Source organism: Ostrinia nubilalis, chromosome 18 (assembly GCF_963855985.1).
Source record: "Ostrinia nubilalis chromosome 18, ilOstNubi1.1, whole genome shotgun sequence".
NCBI classification, from domain to species: domain Eukaryota; kingdom Metazoa; phylum Arthropoda; class Insecta; order Lepidoptera; family Crambidae; genus Ostrinia; species Ostrinia nubilalis.
The window spans coordinates 8,886,943-8,912,753 of record NC_087105.1 but is presented as its reverse complement, the minus strand read 5'-3'; the positions used below and the strand labels follow the sequence as shown (position 1 = coordinate 8,912,753).

The 25,811-nt window shown below is 38.6% G+C and overlaps 1 protein-coding gene across 5 annotated transcripts in view; it reads right to left on the bottom strand.

Moving 5' to 3' along the window:
* The window catches only part of LOC135080692 (sodium/potassium-transporting ATPase subunit alpha), a 54,148-nt gene extending 28,515 nt beyond the window's left edge, over window positions 1–25,633 (bottom strand). For 3 of the 5 annotated variants that reach the window (XM_063975398.1, XM_063975399.1, XM_063975397.1), the window contains exon 1: window positions 25,544–25,633. In XM_063975398.1, coding sequence (XP_063831468.1) covers window positions 25,544–25,567 — 24 coding nt within the window. In that variant the 5' untranslated portion in view covers window positions 25,568–25,633. The remainder of the gene's footprint in view (window positions 1–25,543) is intronic. The other 2 variants (XM_063975401.1, XM_063975403.1) reach the window with 1 other exon arrangement.
* Between the last annotated feature and the right edge of the window lie 178 nt (window positions 25,634–25,811).

Below are 25,811 nucleotides of genomic sequence, written 5' to 3'. Positions count from 1 at the left end.
GATCGAATGATATTTTGTTAGAAATTGTAATAACAAAGGTCAAACATAATATCCATAATTATTATTTGAACTTGTAATAATAACGACACGTAAGTTCTAGCAGTGATTTCAGGCCCTTATCTTTTTTACTTATAAAGTATACAAAAAACATTCTATTAGATAGAAAAGCGTCTTCATAAAATCTGAAATTGGCAAAGAACTTCACTAAATTGAATATCTCGAATTACATTAATTCAATTGATGGAATCCATTTGAAAATTTCAATAATGAAAGGTACTTCTTGTCCTACGACACGAGTGTCACTGATAGTAACATGACATGAAATTTTGGCAGCACTGGATCCGTTAACGCAATGAAGTGGAAGATAATAGTTTTACCTCACCTCGCGCTGCGGCGAGGTCAAAGAGAATAAACCTAGTAGACTCAATTTCCGATATTAAATTTGCGTGCAGGCGGCGAGGCGGTATTCCGAGTGGGGTGTTTTATCTTCTGAAAGATTGAAATGGATTGAAACTGGAACAGTGGATTACTCGTGCATTAGGAATTCATAAGTAACAACTAATATTTGCACGAATCATAATAATGTTAAAAGAACTAAAATACCAATACATATAAATCAGAAACGATGTGAAAAGCTTTTTTTTACAACGGAGTAAGATTACTCAGCTAAAACTCGACGACCTAGATAACTCGGATATATTTCAAACTTAGTAACCGAAGCATAAATAGATTGTGACGTTCCGTAAACATTTCAGTCAATGAAATTATAGAATAAACGAATATGAATATAAACATAACGCGTCATGCACGTTGCTACGCGATTACTGTTGATTCACACACTTCTCGGTTATAAACTGAAGGTGAAGACGAAGGAAGTTTATTGGATTATATCTAGATAAGATTTATAGTTCGCTGAAACATTCTAAAAATTGATCTAGCCTTGAAACGAAATTATTTCATGGAAAAGTAATAAAGCCTATAGAAGCAACTACCGTCGCTTTCAGTGCACATGAATACCTACCACGTTTTATTTATGCAAACGCTTTGTTTACTTTAGAATAAACATCAGAAGCCGATAATAATTTGACGAAATAAGATACGAAACCTTATGTACATTTAGAATACATAATCCAATTAACTTTACAAAATACTAGCTGCCATCCATTAAAATATAAAGCAGACCTTAATAGAGAACAAAGCAAATCGATTGAAATCGCAAATGTGCGAGGTTTGCGGCAAACTATCGAGGAAATTTGAGAATAGCAGCTTTATGGTAGCTTTGTAACCGAAGAATAGGAACAGAATGACATAAGACGCCAATAATGTGAACGTATTAACCAAAACAGAATTAAGAATAATTTCCCTATTACACACAAAACGTGTAGAAGACATAACAGCTTCCATTAGAACATCCCTTGAAAAAGTAGTCGATACGATATATCTTGTACAAGCGCGCTGAAAATAAAGGAAAAGTAAAGTCACGCTGAAATAAAAAAGAAACAAGACTTTCTAGAATCGCTCGTATTTCTTTCTCTACACCCAAGGAAAGCAGATAAGAGTCTGTTATGTAATAAGTAAGTTAAACAGCGCAGTCGCAATGTACTCAAAATTAAACCGGGTTGAAGTTGAACGCTCTTTTCAATTGATTAATGCACGTGGAAAGACAAAGTACTGAAACTCTTCGCTCCTTGGAATTGCATTACTTATCAGATTCTCTCGAGGTCTAGTAAATTTTGCAGTAATAGTCCAAAGGAAATTGTATAATTTATCTTTCAGCTTAAACGTTTTGCCAATCGTAACCACGTCTCAAAATTTTGTAATAAGCAAAGTATAAGAGCACGTCTTCTTACTCGAGAAAATCCAGCCGAACTTATGCATAAAAAATGAAGGGTTCTTTACCCTGATTTTGTGGAGGATTTACCAGCGCAAAATTTTCAACGTCGAATTTACTCGTCTCGAAATTTGAGATTAACGTATTATAATGCGCTCTGTGTCCTTAATCCTTCAATTCAGTGGATGTGTCTTCACCTTAATTGTTTCAGGAGATCTAACAGGGGGACAGGGTCGGGTGTCGCTAAACATGCGCCAGGGGTACTTCGCGTTACGTAAACCCTGTGAATCAGTCAACGTTAAGTGCACGCGAGAATTGCCGTGCTCCACATAATTTAATTATGAGCTTGACGACGCCTGGCTGTATACCCCAGCGGGACCACTTCGCAAAAAACGGGCAGATGACTGGATAAATTAAGCCGAAACAGGATTGGATCAATAAGCGGACGACGTAAATGTACCGGTAATGCCAAAATTACGTTTTTGACGAGCAAATGACGCAGATTGAAATTAGGGTGGGGTGCCTCTTCGGTGGCAATTGATTGCCTAATAAACTAGAACGTTCGGAAATTTCGAATGGGACGTTACGTAGATTACGTAACAGAGGCACATTTGGATTTGCAGAAGACTATTCGGTCACAGAATGAATATAATCTTTCAGACTGCCCGGTGCCGGCGCGAGCCGGTTGAAGCGATGCGCACCGGTGTTTCTGGGCACCGAACGACATCCGTTCCCGATGCCACCAAGTGCTCCAGTTCAATGCACTGATACACAGGCTGTCCCATAAGTGTAAATGTGCAATGTAGCCAAACATTTTGATTATAACATCATCATTATTTATTTCAGTGAAACCAAAATAACTTCCGAAAATTTCTGTAAGCTTTAGAAGGGACAAGCACTTAAACAATTCAGGGTGCGTGTTGATGATAATTTATTTGCGCAGCTAATTGGCAAAGGGGCTAACATTCCTCTTTCTGGACAGTTTCAGTACGCAGTCTTTCCTCATTACTGCGTAATCCGAGAATGGTGGACAATTGCGCGTGGGTGTGCCCCGCATGAATGAAATTCGCAAAGTACACCGACATTACAATAACCTACCATCACAATAGTACTTGTGCAAACCAGTTCGTAGTAATTTAAATGAGCTGAGGCAAGCGTGGTGGCGAATCAAATGGGATTTGAGAGAAGCTGCCTGACAGAATTGCAGATTTAATTTTTCCACGAGCTTTGCCGAGCTCCCATTGCAGTAGCTTCCAAATGAGAAAATAGTTTGAGAATGCTTTGGGGTATTACATAATTTAATTTCGTTAAGCTTGAAGCATAATGTGAAGGTAAGTGAACTAGTAAAATGCACAGTTTTATAATTTAGTTTTCATGATTATTCAATTTATATTCAGAATAAAAAATAAAATGCTCACAAGCAGTGTTGGCAAAAAGTTAATCTGATTAATGATTAAAAATTAATGATTAAAATCATAATCAAATTTTTTTGATTATGATTAGTTAATCATTAATCAAAAATTTTGATTAAGATTAATAAATCATAATCATTAATCGTTAATTTGATTATTTGATTAACTATCTACTATTTTCATAAGAAAAGGGTTGGGAGTGTATGAAAAGGTACCCGCGACTTATAAAATATCTAGCAAAGGGGGGAATCTGGAGTTGTACTGTCGTTTTCCCAAAAAACTGCGTCAATTTTCACTACTCAAAACACTTATCGCACTAGTTTTGTTTCTCACAATTCCTTCTATTCTTCCGGTATCCTCCAGCAAAATTGGGTCAGGATCGAAGTTAAGCGGGCTGGCTGACGATAGGGGAGAAGTCCCCCCCAACCCCCCCCCCCCCCCTCCCAAGGTAGGCGCAAGCGTGGGCAATTCAACGGAAAGGTGGGGTTGCTAAACTAGGACGTTTTGTGTGTTGGGGAGGTGCAGGAGAGTTCGTAACAGAAGTTTCGGGGGGAGGCCCACGCGTGGGCAATTCAATAGAAGGGTGGGGTTGCTAAGCTAGGAGGTTTTGCGTGTTGGGGAGGTGCAGGAGAGTTCGTACCAGAAGTTTCGGGGGGAGGGCCACGCGTGGGCAATTCAATAGAAGGGTGGGGTTGCTAAGCTAGGAAGTTTTGCGTGTTGGGGAGGTGCAGGAGACTTCGTACCAGAAGTTTCGGGGAGAAGCCCACGCGTGGGCAATTAAATAGAAGGGTGGGGTTGCTAAACTAGGAGGTTTTGCGTGTTGGGAAGGTGCAGGAGAGTTCGTAACAGAAGTTTCGGGGGGAGGCCCACGCGTGGGCAATTCAATAGAAGGGTGGGGTTGCTAAGCTAGGAGGTTTTGCGTGTTGGGGAGGTGCAGGAGAGTTCGTACCAGAAGTTTCGGGGGGAGGGCCACGCGTGGGCAATTCAATAGAAGGGTGGGGTTACTAAGCTAGGAAGTTTTGCGTGTTGGGGAGGTGCAGGAGACTTCGTACCAGAAGTTTCGGGGAGAAGCCCACGCGTGGGCAATTCAAAAGAAGGGTGGGGTTGCTAAACTAGGAGGTTTTGCGTGTTGTGGAGGTGCAGGAGACTTCGTACCAGAAGTTTCGGGGGGAGGCCCACGCGTGGGCAATTCAATAGAAGGGTGGGGTTGTTAAGCTAGGAGGTTTTGCGTGTTGGGGAGGTGCAGGAGACTTCGTACCAGAAGTTTCAGGGGAGGCTAGGGGTGGGGGGCAGGTGGTGGGAGTGTGGGGTTGCAAGTAAGTGCTGGAACGGTAGGGGAAGTGGACTGATATCCTCCTACGGGAGGTCGGAAGACTGCACCGGAAGTTTCAGCGAGGGAAGGGGGCGGGGGGCAGTCTAGGTTACCTTATATTTATCTAGGTATGACCTGTCATAGAATTGTAGCCTAAAAACCAAACATCTAATATTAGAATTCAATGTTTTAACATTGTTTTCGATAGAACATTTAAGAAGTTAATCAAGTTAATCAAATTAATGATTATTGATTAATGATTAACAAATTAATCCTGATTATGATTACTTTTTTAATCATGATTATTTTAATCAGGATTAATTTAATCATGATTAAAATTAATCAAATTAATTAATTGATTAAAAAATTAATTGATTAGTGCCAACACTGCTCACAAGTACAGGTAAAATCTAGATAGCTTAAATATGAAGAAAACAGGTCCTTGCTTGATATTTAACTAAACTATCACGCGCTTCAGTAATCACACAATTTGCACAGAAATGAAAATTGAAAAACAAATAAGGCACCAGCTAATCTGTGAACTTAAGTAATCATTGAAAGTAATGTTTCATTATAGTGGCATTAACGTACAAGTAGCTTTTGTTATTTAATCGGTTAGCTTGACATGTATAATGAAATAAGCAATACATTTTGTACAAAATACACAATACTTGAGTTGAAGTCGTATAAACTGAAGGACAACATTACAAACGGATTTAAAACGCTACAATAGTATTGCAGACAAAGGTAAAGGAAGCAATAACATCATACAATGGGTGCAATGTCAGTTTAAAGCTGGATTAGACCATCTGAATGGAAATCTTGTACCCTGCAGCAAAATCTGGACAAAACCGATCTTTTAAAGTGAGTCATTCAAACATCTTGAAAAGGATGTTGTCAATTATAAGGTCACAAACCCCTAGGTCAATTTTCGTAATTCGGGTATGAAAGTTATAAAAAATACAAAGTAAATCAGAGAAAAATCATATTAACGATATCGAGCAGACGTTGATTTTGCTCAGAATTGTAAGCGATAACTAGTGAAATTGCTTTTATTAAAGCAAGTGAACATTTTGTTCACATTATAAATTAGAGTTATGTGTTTGCTGAGGCGGCGAACTTTGAATACAAATAGCTTAATAACCTTAGTTAAGATGAAAGCTGCGGGTTGTAGAGCATACCAAACAGTCTACATATTAATAAAAAAAGTTGCTGCACTTGTTCGCAACGAACAATTTTAACGCCACTGCGACTAACTCCAGTGCATCTCTCGAAGCGTTAATTAAAAACCAAAAGATGCACATTTAATTTCATAAAAAGTTCTTGAGAAAATGTGGTATAATATTTGAGATATAAGAACAGAATCGCTGAATTTCAGTCCGTGTAACAAACATTGCGTGCATTACGAGGCTTTTAGACACGACCTAAAGCAAACATAATTACGTTCTGTATGCTGATTCCCGCGTGTAGATACGGATTACGAAGTCATGTAGCTTTGCCTTGTACATGTTCGGAGGCACTCAGCAAGAAACATCACACGAGAGACCAAACTCAATTACTTATTGAGCATGAAGCTGAAGCTTATTCAACACGCCCACACATCATATCAAACAGTAAATGGAACACATTTCCAATGTAACAAAAGTAAGTATAAATAGCATCAAAATGGGTCAAAATAAAATAACTCCGGTTTCAAAACCTTTCAGAATTTTGTGGAAGATTAACCTATCAATCCAACTAAATGACAAATCTGATTTGAACAGTATTTTCCCGTATCCATTATGTTTCGTATAAATTGAATCCCGTTTCAATATCCACACAGTCATGACGGATCCGTTTCGGAAGCACATTCAATCTGTTATATTACCAGCACATGTACGAGACGAGAAGCGTGGATGTCAACGTCACGTCACCTTATCTCCACACCAGATTCAATAATGAACAGACTGAGTGTCTCCCGTATTCAATTAATTTGATGGGAGTCAGAACTCAGGCCGCCTCGTAAAATACACACCGCCGAAAGTTAGGTAAACTTCCAGGCGTATTGGAAGACGGAGTAAGTTTTTGTACAGGATTTGCATTTTATTATTCGAATTAGGTACTTCTGAGAGCTCTACATTAGAATGTGTAGTAGTATCATGATTGGGGCTGAAAATATAACTGTGGGAAACAGTCTTACAGTTAAGTCAATTCTTTTCCGATAACGTCGGCCTCAGTGGTCTACATTCGTAGTCGGTACCTAGTCTTGCAGTCTACGAGTCTGCGGGCGCGTCGCGCTCCGTAGTTATGTAACATTCAGCAGTCCTGTCTAATCAATACGGCGACGGCGGGCATTTCGTGCTATAACAGGGCCAATGTACGGGGAAAAGCTTCAAGCGCTCCACTGTTCAGATATCTTGGCGGCCATCTTGGCACAGATTCGCCTAGTCTAAAGTTAAATTGATTCATAACAGGGCAACTGGGTTCATCGCATTGTAACTTGCTGAAGATAGGTCCCAAATGTTTCGCATGTGTTAAGATAAAACTTAAACTACGAGCAGCCAAGACATCCCAGACGACCGTAAGTAACGTGAAGCCGTTAAAGCTATTGTTCTCGACAGCTACTGCTGAAATCATAAAATGAATCGGGGGAAAAGACAGGGTAATGCACGGATTAAAAATACAATTGCAGATTTTATGGCTGTTGGCAATTTTGTTCTGGCACACGAGACCACAAAGCTGCTATATGTCATGACAACTTTGCGACAAATGACAAAGCCAGGCTAGTTATGTAATAGGACTGCAAGTTGTAACAACTGTTCAACATAAATATACACACTGAAGAACGAATGAACGTCCAACTTTTCAGAAGAGTCGAGTCTATTAATAAATAATGTAATTTAACCAGAGATCTTTATACTTGTTAGTAAAAAAGAACTTATTAAATAACATAAAATACTGAAAACACCAGAACGACCACCATTCGTGCCAAAGGAAAAGAGGCTACTGAATTATGTAACACTGCCGAAAAAATTCCGGAAAATGTTTGGGAAAAACAAAGGTGAGCGATGTAAAGGGAGGGAGGATCGCACTTTTATTCACATTCTGCGGGAAATTAGGGCTCACTATAAACACAAACTACCTTTGAAGTATATTTCATTTCGGATTCGGATTGAAATACGTTGACATTACGGTAAAAATAAGTTGATTTGGAAGGGTTATTCGATTTCCTATGAATTGATAAATGGCAAATAAATTGGATGAATATTTTTCATGTCAGCAGGCAGGTATTCGCATACTCGTTGTTACTTTTGGCTTGTAATTATTCTCTATACTTTTAAACGTGCTTGAACTTAATTTTCTCAATGACAATATCTTCTCAGGCTTAAAGTTAAGCCCTTTGAGTCGAGTTCTCGTTTTGTTCATTAATCTCCACACACGTTGCCGCTTTCAAAAGCTGAACTATCAATTAGAGATGGATTCTGTATAAACCTTTGTTGCCCGAGTCGCAAAGTCCTTGTTAATTAATTATAATTTCGGATTAAATCTGTCGGAGTTTTGGAATCTGCACATTGTTTTAACTTAACTAATCCGTTAGACAAAATGTTATACAGTTTAGCAAAACCTGTCTTAAAACTACATCGACCTGTCTGAAAGAATACGTTACGCAAATTGTGTCAATGGCAATCTCGCACGATACCAATACCAAAGGACCTATATGTTTCAAGGACTTTTTTTGCCTGAAACTCAGTCCGACCAAAGCGTTCGAATGCCATCACGCAACCGCCCCTGCGATTGCGACCTTCTTTGCTTATTGACGGGCAGTAAACAACTTAACAGCTACTAATAGAGCCACCTAAAGTATATTACGTGGGGAGGATATGGATCTTCCACTTTATTATAGTCCGCTCGCATTTCAGGGAGTGGTCAGGTGATAATGATAGCTTATACGCGTGCGACAAATTCACACTATGTTGGATTAACTAATAATAGGAAACAGATATGTGTTTATAAACGTATTAGAAGTAGAGCCTTTTTGTAAATGATAGTAATCGATTGATTGACAACCTTCTAAGCCACTCCTAGCCGATTTTCGCGTCATCCATTATGTCTTTTCTTGAGTTTTCTATAAAATTTGCTGATATAATACATTATATCGAGTATTTCATAGAAATAAAAACTCTTTTGGGGAAATATAAATAATATTGAGGACTCTTAAAAGATGGTACTAAATCCAAAATGCTTTACTTAACTGACTGACTGAAAGAAACCTAAACATTGGCTACATCAACAAACACGGGTTATTTTATTTCATATAAATAAGTAAGTTTGTCCATGCAGCCTTTGCGTGATCATAGACCGTAGAATCGTCAACACATATATTGACACTCCGTCTATAAAACCGTGATAAATCTGCTTTACCCCGCGCCTCACGGAAGAAAATAAATTCAACATGAAACTAGGAACGAGCATGTTCAGGTAAGGGATACTCCATCATCCTTGAACCTTTGTAATCTAATAAGAATTGCTTATTCGCAAGAAAAGAGATGAGTCGACATTGCGTTCCCACTCTATGTTTTCGTTTTAGAAGAAAACTCCGTATTTACAGGAGTCACAAAGGCCACTTTGATTTCCATTCCCGGCTTCAATATTGTATAAGCCTTAAGAAGTTTATTGTATTGTAACGCCCAACGTTTTGCCAAGAACAATAGCGAGGACTTCCATTCATAAAATAAACTACCAAGAAATACTTAAGTAGGCAACTTTGATAAGTACAGTTCTCAAATGAACGAAAAGCGTGCAAAAACAGAATTTGAAGCCAAAATAATAACGTATTTGGCGACGAGGCTTAGGAACCGAAATTATGTTTCCATGTAATTCTAGATGATGCGAATTATGAAGACAAGTGCAAACAAGCTGATAGGAAGTACATTATAGTGATGCCGACACACCCTCGACGAAATTAATCTCGAAAGTAAACTGACCTTCAGCCGTAATTGATTCTGCCCCCAGTTAGTTGACGGGTGCTCAAGCCGTGAAGAGAACGTTAATTAAAATATCCTATTATAGGTGATGTAATAATGGAAGGTTTCATAGGAGATTGCATTCAGCAAATACTATTTTAGGAAATGTCACGACCTTTGAACTTTTCATTTTCCAGAGGCGCGACAATAGAGTACCTACCTATTCGAGGATTGCAAGGCCTGAAGGAATATTTTCACGTGAGAATTTACACCTGCCTCTCAAAGATGTTTCTCGTTTCAGCCAAATGACGTCCACTGCTGGACAAAGGCCTCCCCCAAGGTTTTCCACAATGAACGGTCCTGCGCTGCCCGCATCCAGGCTCTTCCCGCGACCTTTACCAGATCGTTGGTCCACCTAGTAGGAGGCCTGCCCACGCTACGTCTTCCAGCCCGTGGTCGCCACTCGAGAACTTTCCTGCCCCAACGGCCATCGTCTCTACGAGCTATGTGCCTGTGGCCCTGTGCATGTGTGAATTGCAAAGATGTTTGCTCGCAGTAAAATAACTAGCAAAACCTTTTTTCCAAACTTAATAATAATTCTTCGCCCCATTTCATTTTGGGATGTTACACGGACCATTATTTTACGTGAATATTATGCGAATTGGATGAATCGTTAATTGATATCGAGTAAAAAACATCTGCAATTGTCATTATGGTTTGGAAGAATGGAAGCAAATTCATTCGCTTCGCGAATTCATAATTCATATTTGACGTTCATAAGAGCTTTCGAGGGCGTTACTTGAAATAATTAATGCCGACAACGGGCTGTTGAGTGCTCTTACCACAAAATTGAACGACTAATTCTTCAAACATTGCAGATTAATGATGTTAATATTTCGCTCATGAAAGGGAGGCGGTTTTCCTTATTTTTACAGAACTACATTTTACAAACCAAAATACGGATTCGGCGAAGCTAAATTTAGAATGATATATTGCAGAAAGTTGTGTAATAGGCCCTTTGGGTAACGTAACGTATAAACGTGAAATCCCACGAGTAAAAATTAGAGCTGAGGTTATTTATTTTCTCACAACTCGTAAACCTACCTTGTATGATTGTACTAAATCAGGGACAAGAATATTTTCGTGTACTTGCGTAAGTATTATTTATTTCTAAAGCTTTTTGCGTAGCGTGTTTCAAGACAGTCAAAATGGCCTAAGTAGGCGGGCTCTCAAATATTTATAACTTTGTTACAATGAAGCTATGAAGACTGTCCTTAAAACGTTACAATACAGTCTTAGAACTCTAAATTATTCAGTGGAATACTGCACCACGAATCATACCTAGTCGTCAAGACATTAAGAACCTTTGGTATTTGTGTTGCGGTTCATTTTCGATCAGCCGATGTCGATCGCGTACACATGCCATGTAGTGCACATAGTCGATTTGCCGTAAATCAGGCCTGGGGTCACGCGGTGACGCGATATGCGGAGCTACTGCACTAGAACAGGGCTGCTAGCTGCTAGTCATGGCGCAGTACCTGGCAGGTAATCAATAGCCAACGCACTAAACTGCATGAAAACTGCGATTGAATTCGATGGCTACCAGCCATAGTAAATTCTCTTGTTATACGAGAGACATCTGTATTTTTTCTGTTAACTAAAGAGAAACGAATGGATTGATTCAGAAGTCTCAGGGCAACGCCTAGTTAGGGCGTAAATACAGACTCCAAGGTGGATTAGATTTTTCTCACTTTTGTATTTTTGTTGTACAAAGATAGAAAATGACTACAATAAACGGTTTGTAGGAATTTACGGCGCGTCTGATTATCAAAGAGGAAAGTGTATAGCCCGCCCAAGAACTAACGCCTGGTACCTTTAACTAGGGCGGCGTTATCTAGAGAATAGTAAGCAGGCTAATGCACTATACAATTCTTAGTAACACAGGTAGTCATTGCAGGAATATAGAATCGATTTCATAATCACGGCTAGGAATAGTCGATTAAAAAGATCGACAGAAGAGATTGTCTGCCCAAGCGTAGCAGCTAATCGTTATATCCTTCAGGTTATCGATGGAGGGTAGTCAAGAGCACGTAATCGAATGACGCATATAGTCGACATGGGTACTTCAATGGGTATTCACATTACCTAATCGAATAACCTGATCCTGGGTATAGATACGAGTAATGACTGGGTATTGTGTCTGCAGGTACAGGAGAAATACCCTAACCCTGTGATAAAAATATGAGATCTAGGCACGTACGTAACCGTGGCGCAGTGACTACGGCGAAATCAATAGATCCACGCACTAACGTAACGTAGTAAGCCCGGTAAGCTTTTATGCAATCAATCTATGAAAGTCACAAGTTATAAAAAAGTATTATTTGATTTGCTGCAAGTCACGAAAGGAATCAACCATAATGCTAAATAGATTTTTCTCAATCTGCTTAAGGTCCGGAATTTATAGCAAACAGCAACAATTTTATTCCACAAGAAAAAAGCGAGAACATTACTGAAAAGGAAATTGTGAAAAGCAACTCAATTTTCTCGACAAAAATGTTAAGTCGTAACGCCACAAGCAGCAAACGTTGCAGTCGTTCCCGCGAATCGTAAACCATCGCATCGGAATTAGCTCGTAACAGTTTAGGTACAAAGTGTCCAAAACGTCGCGGTAATTAGCCGGCTATCACAAAACTTGGAAAGGTTTCAAGCTGAGCCAGCATTTGTCAGAGCCGGCAGGGTGGGTGCATAATAGAAATTGGTATCAATTTGGCGCCAGTGCACCTAACTTATGGTTACACGCGGTGCGAGCCGTCGCGACCTGTCCGATCGATCGGCCGACCCCCTTAGCGAGCAATGCACTTAACTGCCCCGGGAAAAACTTTCCGTGCCTCGCAGTGAGCCAGTTTCAACACTCGCGAAAAATCTTTAGGTAACCTAACCAAGCGGTAGTCGAGTACGCCTGGATCGGAATTTAAAATAGGCTTGTGCTGTTCAAGCGAATTAGTTCATTTCAGCACTACAATTTGTTCAATAAATAACCTAATTTTAGCTCTATAATAGTTTCTATACCTTATTGTATTTTTAAAACGGTCTAATCACGTTTGACACAAATCACCCCACGTAATTCAACGACCCACGTGAAATGGATCAGCATTTTTAGGCCACCAGTGTAAGGACATTGAAGCCTTAAGAAGTACGGTCATTCCTATCGAACCAAAAATGAGACGAATTTGGATGATTTACGTACAAAATGGTAGAAATAAATTTTAAATACAAGCTAATGGTGCTAATGGTTGTGGAATTACCATAATTTTAAGTCCGAACCAATGTCAAGTTAAGGCCGGGTAGCAGAGAAAATGGCGAAAATGAGGTTTTCATTTTTCATTTTTGAGGTAGGTACTAAACAGTAAAATTAAAGGCTAAGATTTTTATTGGGCATAGTTGAGGATATTTTCTAGGGCTATTAACGGATGGAAACACGATTTGATGAAGTTGACTCGATAGAATATATTCCCAAAGTTACCTCTATTCGTTTTCTATTTATGGTTTTATTTTTAAAATAAGCGATTTGAGATTCTAAATCTTTTACTAAACTAAAGTTCAGAAATAACTTGAGGGCTTTTAACGGATGAAATTTTTATATTGCGTCTTATTTAGTTACTATGTTAAAAAATGTGGAAAAAATCGTACATGACTAGAGATGTGCCGCTGAGAAAGTTCTCGTTCCCGGCAATATTCCCAGTGAGAATATTCTCGAGAACCGAGAACGCTCCCGGGAATATTCTCAGTGTTCTCGACAGAATACATTTAGGTTTAATTTTAATTTTGTTGTCTATATGTGATATTATTTATAATGTTTCGATGTTTTATTAACTGGGCGTTAAGACTAGTCGTAATAAACAAGGTATGAAACGTGTGAGTGAGATATTGCTGTCTTGCTCACTCTTTTCGTGGTGAACGCGTACCGCGGCTTTAGGACTCGGCTACGGTATTTGAACATCAGTGTGCCTCTGAGTTTTAAGGCCCTTGCCACCCTGGCGGATTGCAAGCGGATTCAAAGTGGATTTAAAGCGGAGCGGCGACGCGACGGAGAAGCCGCGTCAAAATATCGTGAAGCTTCCCGAAGGCTGCCCAGCCGAGCTGGATTCGATGATTGACCTTATTTTCGAAGTTAGACCTACCTAACTGGACTGTTTGTCCCAGATCATTATTGTCAACAACTTCGAGTGCCAACTTTTAGAGGAGTGGGTGCAACACGGTCTTTAGACATGATTTTTATTGTCCATGTTCATTTTGAGACCCACTTGTTGAGAGACTCTATTGAGGCCATCGAGCATTGTAGATCTAGATCTTCCACGATCTCAGCCATGACTACGACATCGTCTGCTGTCTGGGTGATGTACTCGCCGTTGATATTTATGCTGAATCCGCTCCAGCCCAGAAGCTTGAAAACATCTTCCAGGGCGGTGGTGATGACGTCTCCCTGTCTCACCCTTCGCTGCAACTGGATAGGTTTCGGGTCCTGATCTTAAAACGGACTGTCACTGTGGCGTGTTTGTACAAGCCTTTCAACACTTTAATGTATCAATAGTCAATTTGGCACAGTTGAAGAGACTGAAGCACTGCCCATGTCTCAATTGAATCGAAGGCTTGCTCATAGTTCACAAACGCAAAGTGGCTGATTATACTCCTTTATCTTCCGTAGCGTATATTATTATGTTATATGGTACTAAAGCATTTTCGGAAACCGGCTTGTTCGGGGGGCTGAAAGTCGTCGAGCCTGCTAGCGTGACTTCGTAATGATTATCGAAAACAGCTTGTAGACATGGCTCAGGAGCGAAATGGGTCTATAATTCTTCAACAAGGTTTTGTCACCTTTTTTTGAAGAGGAGTATCACCATTCTTCTTTGGCATGCCGTATGCGTTATTCCCTCGAGGATGACGGAATCAAATAGTTTCTGAAAAGCCTTTAGTACCGGCGGCGTTCCGCCTGCTTTCAGAAGCCCAGGCGTGATTACGGTGCCTTGTTGTTTTTCAGCTGTTTGAAAACCATTCTAATCTCGTACAGACTAATGTCCGGGATATATTCGTTAAGTGTCGGTTCAATCTAGCTAGCACGTATTTTCTATAAAAATGTGTCAAATGATCCATCAGACAGGCTATCCACAATTTATCCAGAAGTGGCGAAACAGGCTCTTACTAAGCGATTGTGAAATATGCCCTTAATGTCTAATAACAATAGTTTAAAAAACTAAAAACACGCTTTTAATTACTAACAGCACTAAAAAGCCAAAAATCATCAGGACCCTGGACATCATCTAGCATTAAAGTGCTCGAAAAGACAAATCCAACGAACCCAAACTCGATGAGTTTCCGCCGTTTCGTTTAGGAGTTTCTATGGCTACCTCCTGACTCCATCATTAGGACCCTGGACATTATCTTAAAGATCTCGAAAAGACATCCAATGAATCCAAACTCGAAGTGATTCCGCCGTTTCGTTTAGGAGTTCTTTTGGCCACCGTCCCATCATCAGACCAGCTGGTACCACAATATTGTATTGTAATTTCTAATCTACATATAATTGCCAAGTTTCATGATGATACAAGACTTAGAAGTGAGTGTAATTCAGATTCTAAGATTCCATTACATAGTTAGTTACATACACGATGACCTAATAAGACCGTGTTAAAAACGAAAAAATGGACAGTTACATTATTTAATTACGTGTAAAAAGAAATTTCTGTCATCTTACATATCATTAAAACGACATTTCACGACGAAAAAAATAAAATATAATAAAGGTGCAGTTGCCGAGAATATTGCCGAGAAAGTTCCCGAGAATATTCTCGAGAACACTGAGAATATAGCCTTTCACTGCAAATAGAGTGTATTGTTTAATATACACTTATCTGTTGACTTAATTTAATACTATTTTACTTAAGATAGTTTGTTTATTTCCATTTGATAAATATGATTCTCAACCTTTCTCACTTAGGAGAACGCTCCCGGGAACGCTCCTGAGAATATTCTCAGTTGAGAGAGCGCTCTCGGGAACGGCACATCAATATACATGACGGCTTGGACAATCTCAATCAGTCGCGCGGTGGCGCTTACGGAGGACGGACGCGTGTCAGTTTTTTGGGCGTGACAGTTCGCGATTTGTCAATATTTTTGACAATGATGACTTTGATGAGTCACAGTATAATAATATCAGTGTTACTGGAGAAAGCTTAAATTTTTGATAATTAAGAATTATCAATTTTGTCTACCTATTGAAATTTAAATCGTTCGCATCCTTTTAAACAAAGACTCTACTCATGATACATAGTACATTCCTCACATATGAGACAAAACCAATGAGTTAAAATTACATTTTAATAGTACCTACATACAATCGTCTTACACTCTTTAGAAGAGCACACTGACACAAATAAATAATAAAAAATACTGTCTAAGGTCTCTAGCTAAAGGTCTAAGCTGTAAGATAGAAGAATCTTCTAGCCAAAAAGATGGCAGATGCAGCAGATGTTAACGGATTTAAAACTGGAGTTCATATGACTCCTTGTAGACTTGAGTCTCTAGAGCGTCCCTTCCTCCACCATGCGTAAGAATGTTTCAAAAATACTGTCTAAGGTCTGTAGCTAAAGGTCTAAGAGATGAGCTGCAAGATGGAAGAATCTTCTACCCAAAAAGATGGCAGATGCAGCAGATGTCAACGGATTTAAAACTGGAGTTCATATGACTTCTTGTAGACTTGAGTGTCTAGAGCGTCCCTTCCTCCACCATGCGTAAGAATTTTCACAAAAATACTGTCTAAGGTCTGTAGCTAAAGGTCTACGCTGCAAGATGGAAGAATCTTCTACCCAAAAAGATGGCAGATGCAGCAGATGTCAACGGATTTAAAACTGGAGTTGATGTGACTCCTTGTAGACTTGAGTGTCTAGAGCGTCGCTTCCTCCACCATGCGTAAGAATTTTCACAAAAATACTGTCTAAGGTCTGTAGCTAAAGGTCTAAGCCGTAATATAGAAGAATCTTATAGCCAAAAACATGGCAGATGCAGCAGATATCAACGGATTTAAAACTGGAGTTCATGTGTATCCTTGTAGTTTTGAGTCTCTAGAGCAGTGGTTCTTAACCTTTAAGTCATGAGGGACCATTTTACCAAATTTCTGTCTTGTCAGGGACCACCTCATAATCGGTCAAAACCAGTTTGACTGCAAAAATCAGTTAAAAGTGGTTTTGACCAAGGTGTGCAAGTGCACATCGTGGACCACTTGGAATGCCTCCAGGGACCACCAGTGGTCCGCGGACCACCGGTTAAGAACCACTGCTCTAGAGCGTCCCTTCCTCCACCATGCGTAAGAATGTTTCAAAAATACTGTCTAAGGTCTGTAGCTAAAGGTCTAAGCTGCAAGATAAAAGAATCTTCTAGCCAATAACTTTAAAACTATAATTTGAACGAATTTTGCTATTAGTGGACAAATTTCTGCTCACGATGGACTAATTATCTGCTATACTCTCGACTCTCTAAAGCACAACATTTATAAAAATTTTGCTGCGGTAATGCACTCCAGGTAACAGTGTGTGATGCTCATTGCTCATTGCTCATAGTGATTTTCGATACAGAGCCCCGTACATACGTTATACATAAATTATGGAAAGAAAGCACCCAGACCAATACAAACAAATATGTATGCAATTTTAGTATGATATTTTTATTTATTAATAAACAAAAAGACTGAACAAAATTGATGCGTGTACTGATTAATGTAATTAACCACATGCAAAGCTTTGTGAATTGCAACAACTATAATTTATTATCCAAGCTCTAAATAATCGCTACTACGAGTAACTGATCATAAAATGTTTTTCTAATCGCTCAAGCTCCCGAGGATCTACCGATAGGTCGGGTGACGTAATCGTGAAATTCTTTTAGCCGGCGCGGAACTTCCGGAAGGTCGGGTGACGCCACGCCTCTTTGAACCGTGTTTACTTTGGCAGTTATATTCTATATTTATTCGATTCTAAAATATATTCCCAAAAATTTTGAAAGTTGTTTTAATTTGTATCACTTGGATATGATTTGTATTAGAAAGTGCAGTGAGTGTGACGCTTGAACGGAAGGAAATCAACCTAACTTAACCAACTGCGTATTATTTTCTAAACTGCGTATTTCTATACTGTGTAGCCGCGAGAGCTCTTTGGCGCGCTGTTTTCGGCGAAGTATTGCGCGCGCAGATTTTGACAGCGCGAAATACCTACTTTAGCAGATATACCAAGCCTTAACGTTACTTTTCTCTCACACCATTATCCTTGGGCTTGAATCGATACGATTATTTCTCCGCTATTAGTTCGCTCAAAGGGAATGTGAAAGCTTTCGAGATATTTCTCAGCAAGACTTTTATCGTGGTAATTCGATACAAAGGCAAGCTGCGAGGGCAGACGAAGGCCGGCTCGTCATATTACAAAGTGAAGGGAAATACCCAATATTAAAGAAAAGTGCCAGGGCAGAAGAATCGCTAGGCGTTTATCATGTCACTTTGCTATCTTTCATCTTAAAAAGTATCACGAAAATAAATTCTCAGCAGTCAATATTTTTCAAACCGAATCTTTATATTATCCACTATGGCATAGTCGTGGCATAACCAGTTTGCGTGACCTATAACGAAGATTTGTAGACTTTCTGAAAATAAGCTTCTTTCCTACGGCTTTAAAGTAAATCAAGTTATTGATTTGAATCCTGATACTTTTGTACAATTTAAAATGCAAGGCTGACATTAGGGGTAAATTCGAACTCGTTTGTAGACGATAAAGGAATTAGTAATTCTTACGAAGCCGCGGTGTTTTATGACAGGGACACTTACTATGGCGCCAGTCCGAATGACTCAGCCAGCTTTTCCGTACTTGGCGCCAAGCACACTGGCTCCCCTTTCGAACGATAGCATGCGATTTGAATAATTTAGTGAATAAGCCTCACCATTCTTTATAACCGCTTACAAGTAAACTATTTTATCACCTTTATATTCAAGTAAGTGTTTTGAAGATTAGAGTGATTTATTTTTCTGAAAGCTTACTTTACTGAAAGCTTACTAAAATCTACAGAAAGAACGTTGGTTTAGCTGAAATTATTCTGTAATGGGATACGCAAAATACAGATCAATCACCGATGCAAATTGGATATCGATTAATAAATGAACGGAACGAATAAATTAAACCTAAAATATTTTCGTTGCTGGACGAACAGCTCGCTGATATAACTATGTCAATCAATAATGTAGAACACTCACCTATTCGGATTCTTAGAACTCTTGGCAAATAAAATTGTTTCCGAGAATGATATTTGATATACTACAGTACAGCATTAATTGAATACGAATACGATCCTCTATAGCCTGCAGACACGTCTCGTAACGACCCAGAAAAAGCCATGAGGTGGTCGTTTTGGAAGTCATTAGTTTTAACTACAATATTATTGGAAGCCTTCAGCGTACCGTTAATGGCTTCGGGAATCGCTGATGCCGGTGTGTCAGGAATCTAACACCTCCGAATGAACCATAAACCTTTTATTGGAGACCTAAGGGAAATATCACACGTAATAGCAACGGAGTTTTCCTTGAACGTGTTACGTAAGCTTACATGATACCTACTGAAATTTTATTTTTATTTTATTTATTCAGAAAACCACAGCTCTTTATAATAATAATACAAACAGGTATTTTTGTTCTTACATTTATTACTTAATTACTTAATTTGTATCGGCAAGTAACAGTAATTTGGCCCGCTTATCAATCACGCAACTGGGTGAGAAGTTAAGGACTGTGAAACGCAAAGTGAAACACATTTATTAACGACAAGCTACTGAAAACGGGAATGGGCGAAGAAAATTAAAAGCGCTGCTTAAGTCCTAATTGGACTTGCGTTTCAAGGGGTTTGTTTTGTGCAGACTGGCCCGGTTTTGCAGCAACATACCTACTTTGTGAATTTTTCAGTTGAAATTAAAATTTATTTTCCTTTGGACAAAAACTATTTAAGTGCTGCTCATTGAATAACAAGTTCTAGCTATTTGATTCAGTTTTGGTAAGATTTGTGTTGAAATTGTTACATCAATAGGCTTGAACAGCAAATTTTCTTGACGAAAATATAATCTGTATGGCGTATTATTACAGTAAGAAAATAATTGTGATCTCCATTTGATAGTGGCCAACGCCCTGTCATGAAGGCATCCTCGCAATCGCAATGTTCCACTGACAAACAACAAACCTACAATAATCATGTCTACTTTCGACTCTCTTTAATTAAGTTGCGGGTACTAATTCATCATACGAGTGTCAGGTATACATAGAGCTCGGTCCTCCGCCATTCAGTACGTGTTAAATGAAAATGGGCAGGTGGGGGGAAATCGCGTGCACTACATTATCGAGAGGAACACTATATTTGTTGTCCAGTACTTGTTTTAAGAATTACGTAATGACCCGACATTGTATGGATTTATCTACAGATTACAGTAATCTTTTCTTAATGACTTTTGTCATTTGGAAATCTGAGATTTAAGAATGCTAAACTTAAGTTCCAATAACTTTTTGAAAGGTTGAAAATAAAAAGAATAGGATCTATAAAACAAGGCTGCAATATTGAGAACTTTTTCAGCCCATAAACCCAGATGATATACCTGGCCTTTGTCTCAACAGCGCTATCGCTGTATATTGAATGCCTAGATCTCTATCTGCGTCGACCCCACTGTGCTATATGTACCTAAATAGACAGACCAATTTCCTTCGGAGCGGCCTTGTAACCTTTGCAAAATATACCTTGTCGTCAGGGGCTTATCTGAGCTGGGCTAGCGCACGCAACGTATTGTGTCGTTACCTCTTTGAGATCCATATACCCGCAAATTTTACAGGTTTCTGTTACATCCAAACTGAGCTGGTTACGTAACAATGCTTTTGTTTGCCGACGTACATCGGGATTTTTTTATTTCACAAAAGGAATTTAAGGCATTAGGGTTGGGAATACCCGACCCAATACACGTAAGTCCTAAAACATTTTGGTCGCTTGACTTAGTTACCGAGACGGTAATTCTGATTTCCAAGTCTGTTTAAGTATCTTCAAGGTTGAAAAGTTAAGTCGTGAAAACTTTAGAACAAGTGGCATTAAAAAGATTCGCCTGTTACATAAAACGTTCTGGAAGGATCTAGTTACAAAGTGATGATCATAAGCTTTACAAAATTTCAGTATTTTCAGTAGAGTGTAAAGTTCAGTATAGTGGTTTCTAAGCTTCAGATCTATAATGTCCTAACTAAAAATGAGCACCTACTGAAAAATCTCCAGCTAAGATGATTTATCCAGGTAGTAGATATCAAAAATTTCATACTAAATTAGTGAAATGTTGAGCATAAGTTTATTTGCCTATATTCAGAGCTACGAAAATTTATTTGATCATGATCCTAAAGCCGTCCAGTATTTTGCCTTATTTTTATTCCATTCCTACGAGGGCTAAATATTAACTTCTTTTGTAAGGAAGCGCCATTCAATAGACTTTTCAAAAGCCTTGCCGTCTGAAAAAGGTTAGGAATTTGTGGTCTGGTGAGATAAATATTCACAGCTCGACCAAACATTCTCAAATAGACGCAATTTCAGCTCGTCTAGAGCGACCACATGAATCACAATTACTACGTGGAAGGCGTATTAAATAAACTTCGTAATCCTCAGAAGCCGTGGACCCTACCTTCAGAAAATAGACTTCACAGTTAATGCAACTTGACAATTACGATGCTCAACGACTATAAACAACCTTCTTTAATTAACAGCGAAACTTTAAGCAACAAGAAATCTAATACCGTGCTCGTAATAACCTTCTAGGGGTAATTGCGACTTGAAGCTTAAATTTTGCTACCCAATCCAAAATTAGATTAATAGCGACAAAGAAAAATGTAGATCAATCTTGGTCTGCGTTTATCACAACACTTCGTAGGCCAGTTTACGAAAAGAAAGGAAAGAATATAAGGACAATTGATAACGCTAACAAAGTGGCGGCGACGGCACAATTTGTCTTTGTTTCGGGTACTAACGAGGCGGCCGCATTCGACGATGTAATTAAACCGCTTGAAAAAAGCGCAGCCGCGGCCAGCGGTTAGACGCGGCTGAATAATGAGGATATCATTAGGACGAGGAGTTACACAATGTCTGCGACGATCGCCACCCACGACAGCTAGAGTTATGAGGACACGCTCTCATTCCCGACATCCTGCGGGAAGTGCGGCACTTGCGTCAGCACCGACCAGGACCTTAGCCTCGGCTTAGACGCAGACGATCTGTCAGACAATTTCTGCCAAGATATATGGTCGCTATCGCAAATTGCGCTCGCCTTGTGCTACTGCTACACCATCAAACACTTAAGGGATTTTAAGATCACTCCACTGGGCAGCGTAGTGGAAAATTCCCAGCATGCGAAAACTTACACACTGTGGAAAATGAAGAACTTCTAATGAGTTCATCGAGGAGGCCTTTGTGAATTGAACCGAATTATCTCGGAAAAGGGTTTTCCTTTTTGACGAGCCCTATATCATTCGTAAGTCTGTTTCTAATTTCACACCCCAGTGCAGATTACGAGGTAGGTATGAAAAGAAGTGCGAATTTTAGTATGTACGGGAAAAGTACTGAAAAGATTATGGGATTTTATTGTAACACCCAAAGAAAGTGAATCCGTCATGACAGCTTTTTTACCTCAACCAAATTAGCAAGTCATAAAGGCTTTCACGCAGCGAGCACCAGGTTTTATTAGAAGATATAAATATGTAGATTGTAGGTATGAGTTGAAAAATCCCTTGAATAGGGAGTACATCCACTAACGAAGCTGAAAACGAGACGCATAGCCTATTCAGGCAAATTCATTCATGCCATAATGTGAAGTTATACAATGTTGGGATGGGCGCGGAAGGCCGTAACTATTCACGTATTGGCAATGGCATCTTTTATGTATGCTCATCTATTCAGATTATATCATGATGAAGGAGCTGTGTTGAAGTAGTAAGTTTTGAGCCCGTGAATGTGCAAGTTTCCGAGACAAACGAAATAGTTTTTCAGTCGTTACGTCAAACGTAGTGATGTTCACCCACGTTACTACAGGAATTTAACTGTAGGCTGAATCAAATGCATTTTGCTAGAGATTCAGATCCTTCTGGAAAAAGTTCCACAGTTGGAATTTAATGCGGGGGAAGTCTTATTATCTTCTAATAGGAGTTGGCTGGTTGTAAGTACGAGCGAAAGATTTATCACAGCTATCAGATGTGCTAGCTATAAAGCACATCCTACATGAGCAACCAGAGCGGCGTTTTGCCTACGGATGTGTGGATAACCTTGGGGCGAGTTGCGCGTCTTGAAGCGCGTGCTATGTCCTTTGACACAAACGCGGATGCGCTCAATTGGCGCGATGGCCGTTATCGAACCGCGCTAAACACGCACAAGGCTGCAATCCCGTGCCTAAGTTTTAAAAACTAGAATAGACTACCTAGAAATAGGTCCTAAGCTGTCTGCTACGTTTTTTATCGTAGATGCCGACTGTAATTTCTATTCCCCTTGGGGTGAGTCATTGTTCACTTATAGGGGGACAGCCGAGCTGCTCCTAATGGGGATAAATACACTAGTGGACTGATTTTAACGACCCAGCAACCAGGCCGTAAGCAACCACAGAGAAATGGGGCAAGGAATCATAGTCTGACATTATTAACAGAATGGTGTAACTGTATGTCGCTCGTCTCAGGTCCAACTAATCACAGACTGCCGAGTTGCCACTGCCACTACAGAATAGTGCTTACAAGTATTAAAGGAGTGCCAAGAACTTTTCGCAAAGTCTCTTATTCAGAGAAATCAAACTTCTTACTGGCATCTCCCTTGATTATTTGGTTCTGATATTGAAAAAATAAGCCAAGAATGAGTAGTTCTTTGTAGTTCTTTATCAGTGTCTCAAAGAGTCAGATAATATAAAGTTCCTATATTGGAGCCTAACAACTTGGTTTCTACAACAAAAATAGAACGCGCGGTTATGTAGCTCGGCTGTCGGCCTCCAAGACGGCTCAATATCGACCCAATGGGGCTCTCAAGACGCTCGAGATGTCTAACTATGATAACTAGATTGTACTGAACCAGATAAGTCTGTTCTATACCCATGGGTCGTTTGATAAGCACAATTCGAAAAGCCTATTAAAAAAGTTAAGCATGCTTTGTTTTTTTTAAAATTAAATAGGTACTTTTATCAACCTAGGGTAGGGCTCTCGATACAATCGATATTTCAGATAGAATTATCAGTAAAAAAAACTCGATCTAATTGGAACTAAGACTAGTCATTAGATGAAAAAGGTAAAAAGATTTAAAAAGGTAAGGTAATATGGGCACAAATTGAAAAGTGCATTTCGATCCATGAATAAAATTATATTACTGCCGCAATTATTTCGGTTAATTGCGGCAATAAGAAAACTTGAGTCATATAATCATGGGCTAGTTCTTTGTGCCACCACGAGATGGCGTTGCTAACAAGTTAGCTCGCGGTTGGTGGCAAGACAGGGGCATAAAAGAGTAATTTTTTCACGTTTGCATTTTGACACTAGCCTGTAGTACATTACAGGCCTTTCATGTAAGTAGAAAGTAGTAAGGGGGCAGCAAATTCTCAGCTCACCACATTATCACTAACTTTTCTTAAGAATTGCATTGTTTATAAAGAGGCTGAGACCACAGAATAAGCCTGTACAGTATTTATTATAAAAGTTTCTCTCCAGTCAATAATCAATAAACATCAAATAATAAGCAATCCAAAACATAGTCAAAGTTCCAAAAATCGGAATTAAGGAAAGGAGAAATATATTTTTTCAATGATGTTATGTTGTAAATTCATATCATTTAAGTCCATAAAAATTTTGATACCATTTTAATTGAACCTTTCCAAATTGTCTTCCAAAAACTTAATTGATTGAAAAAGTACTTAGTTATCCATTTTGTAAATATTTTTTAAAAATAAAACAAATAGGACAAAAAAAGCAGCATACTTCATTGATATTATTTGGAATTGTTTTAACTTGAATTATATGTGGCGTATAAGTTATACGGTATAACTGAGTCGGACATCACATAATTTTTAAATAATGATTCATTCCATTGGGAAATTAGAATGTTAATATACTTGGTATAAATAATTAAAAATATTTTAACATTTTACTAAGAATAAAATTGTCACAGCCCTTTAGCCTAACATTTTAACAGTCGTGTTAACATTTCAGTTTGCTAATTTCTGTAATATATCTAATAATTGTTACAGAAAGCAGTTATTATACCTAACCTGATCCTCTTAAATTTCATTTTAATATGGTCTTTCTCACTTAGAAAGAAATAATTAAATGAACAGCTATAATAATAAAGAATGTGAAGTGTAGGTACAGGCATAATATTGGGTTTCCGAAGTTCAATTCAAAGAATATATAACTACACACAATATACAACTACACATCTGCAGTATGAAATATTTGAAACACATGCTAAATTACACAATAAATAACAAAGCAAGTTTCCCTTCTTTTCTTTTCTTTATGATCAAATAGATGCATTTTTATCAAGCCGTACACTATCATGAAAATTACTATATAAAATACTTAGCTTAATTTGTATGTAAAATTATTAATAAGAATATTGTGGGTATGAAAACACGCAAATTTTAATTATTGCACTTGAAGGAATAGAAACTTTTAATTTCGATTCATGAATTAAAAATTGGAATTCTCAAGAATTTACAAAAAGATGTATGATCTAGATAGATTCTTATTGCATCCTGTAAGCGTTATAATCGTATAAGACCCGAATTAACAAGAAAATCTGAATTAAAATTCAAATAAGAATAGTGTACTTGGGGCGTGGTCTTCTTTACAGAATATCTCTCGATATACGGAAGGACCACCTTAAAATTTTTATCAGGAACTATATGCATATCAAACAAAGCATACAAAATGTACGCAAAACCACGGCAAATGTGTAATTAACATTAAAAATTCAATACTTACGTCCAGAGACTCCTTTGACGCCATGTTTCACACACAAACAATTTGACGTTTAACGAAAATCGATATCAACAAGGCGCTATCCAAGATTGGATACATTCAGGAAACAAAAGATTGCTAATATTATTTTTATATTCAATATATTAAATTATTGTAAGTATGTCGTTTAATGAATTTAACAATATTCTATCATATAAAATCTATATTATTACAAAAATTCTCATCTACGTCACCTAACAATGGACACGTCAATAAACAAAACGGAACGTCA